Source organism: Salvelinus sp. IW2-2015, linkage group LG4p (genome assembly GCF_002910315.2).
Source record: "Salvelinus sp. IW2-2015 linkage group LG4p, ASM291031v2, whole genome shotgun sequence".
NCBI classification, from domain to species: domain Eukaryota; kingdom Metazoa; phylum Chordata; class Actinopteri; order Salmoniformes; family Salmonidae; genus Salvelinus; species Salvelinus sp. IW2-2015.
The window spans coordinates 11468423-11472386 of NC_036841.1; the positions used below are offsets into that span (position 1 = coordinate 11468423).

The following is a 3964-nucleotide window of genomic DNA, read 5'->3' on the forward strand; positions in this document are numbered from 1 at the left end:
CAAAGTGTTGAATGGTTGGGGGTTGGGGGGGGGTTCTCAGTACAGGGAAATCATTTTAGAATACATGTCAATCAAGTGGACATACAGCATTGGATGAGCTTGGTGGTTTGTTATTAATATAGTCATTTAGCAGACGCTTTTATCCATAGGAACAGAACTGTTAACCTCGACCTGAATATTTTAAAGTACGTGCAGAGGCATCCAGGGTCTGTAAGGGCTATGTGCCTTGGCAGCACGATGTCATTGTCGTGTCTGTAATGTAAAATATATATCCTATAACGGATATAACATGAAATACGAAACTAAAAGCCACTGTTTTTTTAAATGAACACACACACACACAATTTACACTACCATTCAAAAGTTTGGGGTCACTTAGAAATGTCTTTGTTTTTGAAAGAAAAGCAAATTTTTTGTCCATTAAAATAACATAAAATTTATCAGAAATACAGTGTAGACATTGTTAATGTTGTAAATGACTATTGTAGCTGGAAACATCTGATTTTTAATGGAATATCTTTGTTGTACGAGATCTTCAGTTTTTTGGCAATTTCTCGCATGGAATAGCCTTCATTTGTCAGAACAAGAATAGACTGACGAGTTTCAGAAGAAAGTTCTTTGTTTCTGGCCATTTTGAGCCTGTAATCGAACCCACAAATGCTGATGCTCCAGATACTCAACTAGTCTAAAGAAGGACAGTTTATTGCTTCTTTAAATCAGAACAACAGTTTTCAGCTGTGCTAACATAATTGCAAAAGTGTTTTCTAATGATCAATTAGCCTTTTAAAATGATAAACTTGGATTAGCTAACACAACGTGCCATTGGAACACAGGAGTGATGGTTGCTGATAATGGACCTCTATACGCCTATGTAGATATTCCATTAAAAATCAGCCAATTCCAGCTACAATAGTCATTTACAACATTAACAATGTCTACACTGTGTTTCTGATCAATTTGATGTTATTTTAATGGACATTTTTTATTTATTTTTATTTAAAAAACAAGGACTTTTCTAAGTGACCCCAAACTTTTGACCAGTAGTGTATCTATAATAAATGCATGTGTTTTGACTCCCACTGTTAAAAAGTACGACTCTTATTTCATGTAAGTCACCTGTAAGCATAATTAAGAGCCTTTCTCATTCACCTGTTAAATGAACTGAAAACAGCAACGGGTCTTTTCAGCACCACTGTAAAGTACATTCTCTATATTGCATCAGAATATAAAAATAGACAGATCGTGTTTTTTTTTTCTCAAAACATTCTTTCCATGTTGTTCAATGGCATGACAGTCGAGGATGAACAAATCCATACTGACAAGATTGTGACCAATAGTATTAGTTTGTACTGGATAGTCCTTTTCATTCACAGCACTTTAAAACATCAGTAGCAGCCACACTGAAAACAATAACATAAGGTACAGGGCATCCTCTGAACACGTAGCACTCTCAAGAGGACAACCTGGCTACCCCTCCACTTTCAGAGGAAGATGCAGGACAAGGAGAGAGAGCAGCAGTGAGAGGACAGAGTAGTACTGTACACAYCTGAACAGAGAAACTGGGATGAGACATTGCAGTGTGTAGGCAGGAGGGGACACTCAGGCTTGTGTGAGAGGTGTGTTAAGAAGAATTTCTGACGGCGCCATATTGTCCTACTCCATCCCGTCAGCAGGGGGCGCTGCCGCAACACAGTTCAGATAATCTTCCACCGTGATGATGGTGGTAATACCAATACAAAAATCAACAAGAAAATCCAAAATCGAAATTGAAAKAATGTCTTTTAATATTGAGGCGATCTCGAACAAGAAGAAGAGAAGAAAGGCGCAGTCGGGACGAGAGTTTGGTTTGTTGCAGTGCATAGAGAGAGGGACTTCGGAGAAGGAGACGCTTGGTTTTTATTGCCTGGAGAGGGTCTCCTGTGATAACACACACACACACTCTCTGAGACACACACGCTCACACACGCACAGGCCAACTCCTCTGACCACCCTGCTCCCCAAGAGCAGAGAGAGAGAGAGGCAGCAGAGAGAAGAGAGAGGGAGTGAAGTGAGGAGGGCTGGGTTGAAAGACAACAGCAAATATGACAGATTCCTGTAGTGTTTCCATAGTCTGAGGGTGGACGTCCAGCAGTAGAAGTAGCCTCTCTCTGTTGTGGATGGAGTTGGGGAAGTGGGAGTAGTAGCCTCTCTCTGTTGTGGATGGAGTTGGGGAAGTGGGAGTAGTAGCCTCTCTCGTGTTGTGCGATGGAGTTGGGATGTGGAGTAGTAGTGACTCTCTCTTGTTGTTGGATGGAGTTGGGGGGGGGAGTAGTTAGCTCTCTCTGTTGTGGATGGAGTTAGGGGGAGTGGATAGTGAGTAGCCTCTCTCTGTTGTGGTATGGAGTTGGGGAAGTGGGAGTAGTAGCCTCTCTCTGTTGTGGATGGAGTTGGGGAAGTGGGAGTAGTAGCCTCTCTCTGTTGTGGATGTGATTAGTCCTAATAGGCCTGGCTTTGCCCTCCTCTTCCTCCCTCCCTCCGTCTGCAGTGCCCTCCTCCTCCGGGAGGCCCTCACATCCGCGAGGAGGAGGCCAGCTCGTAGAACAGCACGTAGGCGTCACTGCTGCGCACTTGGCTGGAGGACATTGGCGTTACTCTGTCAGGGGGGAGAGGAAGGGGGGATGCATGTGGATGAGCTGCAATGTTGTTGAGACAGTCATATGGGTGCAAAGAGCAACACGGATTGACAATATTATTACAGAAATGTAACTATGTTGAACTGGGAACAGCCATATTGATTCCCTTCAACTATTATGTCACAAAACCATGAAAATGGATGGTGTATTCAGACGGTTGTTTTCTAACAAAGGTACTAGTTTTACGGCAGAGAGTTTTTAGAGTAACATTGCGTGGGTACTATACTGTGCCTTAAACAGAGAGAAGGTTAAAGGAGTAAAGGGAGGGAAAGAACTTAGGAGAGAGAGAGAGAGAGTGAGAACTGCATAATGAATGAGAGCAGAGGAGCAGGGAAAGAAGACAGGTGGCTGCTGGGAGAGAGAGAGAGAGAGAAGCAGATAGGCTCTCACGAGGCAATGAGTGGGAGAGAGGTGAGAGAGCGAGGAGAAGAGAGGGGGAGGCAGAGAGAGGAAGGAGGTAAGCTACTGCACACTTGACAGAATTACAGGGAGGTACCGCTATTAAGAAAACAAGTAGCTCTGGGTGAGTGGTATGTAGCCAGCAAGACAGACAGACAGACAGAAACAGGCTCTTCATGTCCTCTCCCTGACAGTCTCTGCTCTAGCACTCTCAACATGAGGCTCAGCAAATAAGGTCCAACACTGTGGTAGTCCATTCTAAACAACATCCTATTCCCTACTGTATATAAGGGTGCACTACTGTTGACCAGACTAGGGATGAAAGTAGTGCGCGATAGTGCGCGAAGGGAATAGGGTGCCATTTCAGATTCACCCTGTGTATGGAGTGAGGTGGAAGAGAGCTTGAATGTTCGAAACAGGAGTATTTCAAGTGTTCTACGATTTCCAGTCGATTCAACCTAAATGAGATGAGTTCTGAGCAGTATGGTTTGCTAGCAGAGCCTTGTGGGTAGTGTAGTGTCATAAAGGGAGAGGGAAAGACATACCTGGAGTCATTGAACGTGTACCATTCTCCCGAGGTGGGGTTGCGACAGTACGCTGTGTAGTGGCCGCCCATGGTCGTGCCTGAGTGATTGGACACTGCGTACAGGTTATAAACTGCATTTACTGTGGGGGAAAGGGACAGGGGAAAGAGAGGAATCAGTAGACTGCCACTGTCGTACCTCGACAGACGATTCTACCCGACAGACGATGGTACTCACTGCTGTTTTCCGAGGCAAACTCCCTGAGGTCCAGTTTCTCCATGGGGAAGTTGACAAATGTGGACAGTTTGCTGGTTCTCCGCGCTTCAGAGAAGCGTTTCAGATCTGGACAAGTAGGTGGGTAAAGGAAAA

At 44.3% G+C, this 3964-nt stretch overlaps 1 protein-coding gene across 1 annotated transcript in view; it reads right to left on the reverse strand.

Moving 5' to 3' along the window:
* Window positions 1–1178: 1178 nt before the first annotated feature.
* LOC111960507 (ubiquitin carboxyl-terminal hydrolase 2) overlaps window positions 1179–3964 on the reverse strand; it is a 32837-nt gene continuing 30051 nt past the window's right edge. Inside the window, 4 exon segments of the mRNA XM_070436803.1 lie at window positions 1179–2227; window positions 2406–2632; window positions 3617–3737; window positions 3833–3944. Of these exon segments, the coding sequence (XP_070292904.1) occupies window positions 2548–2632; window positions 3617–3737; window positions 3833–3944 (318 nt within the window). The 3' untranslated portion in view covers window positions 1179–2227; window positions 2406–2547.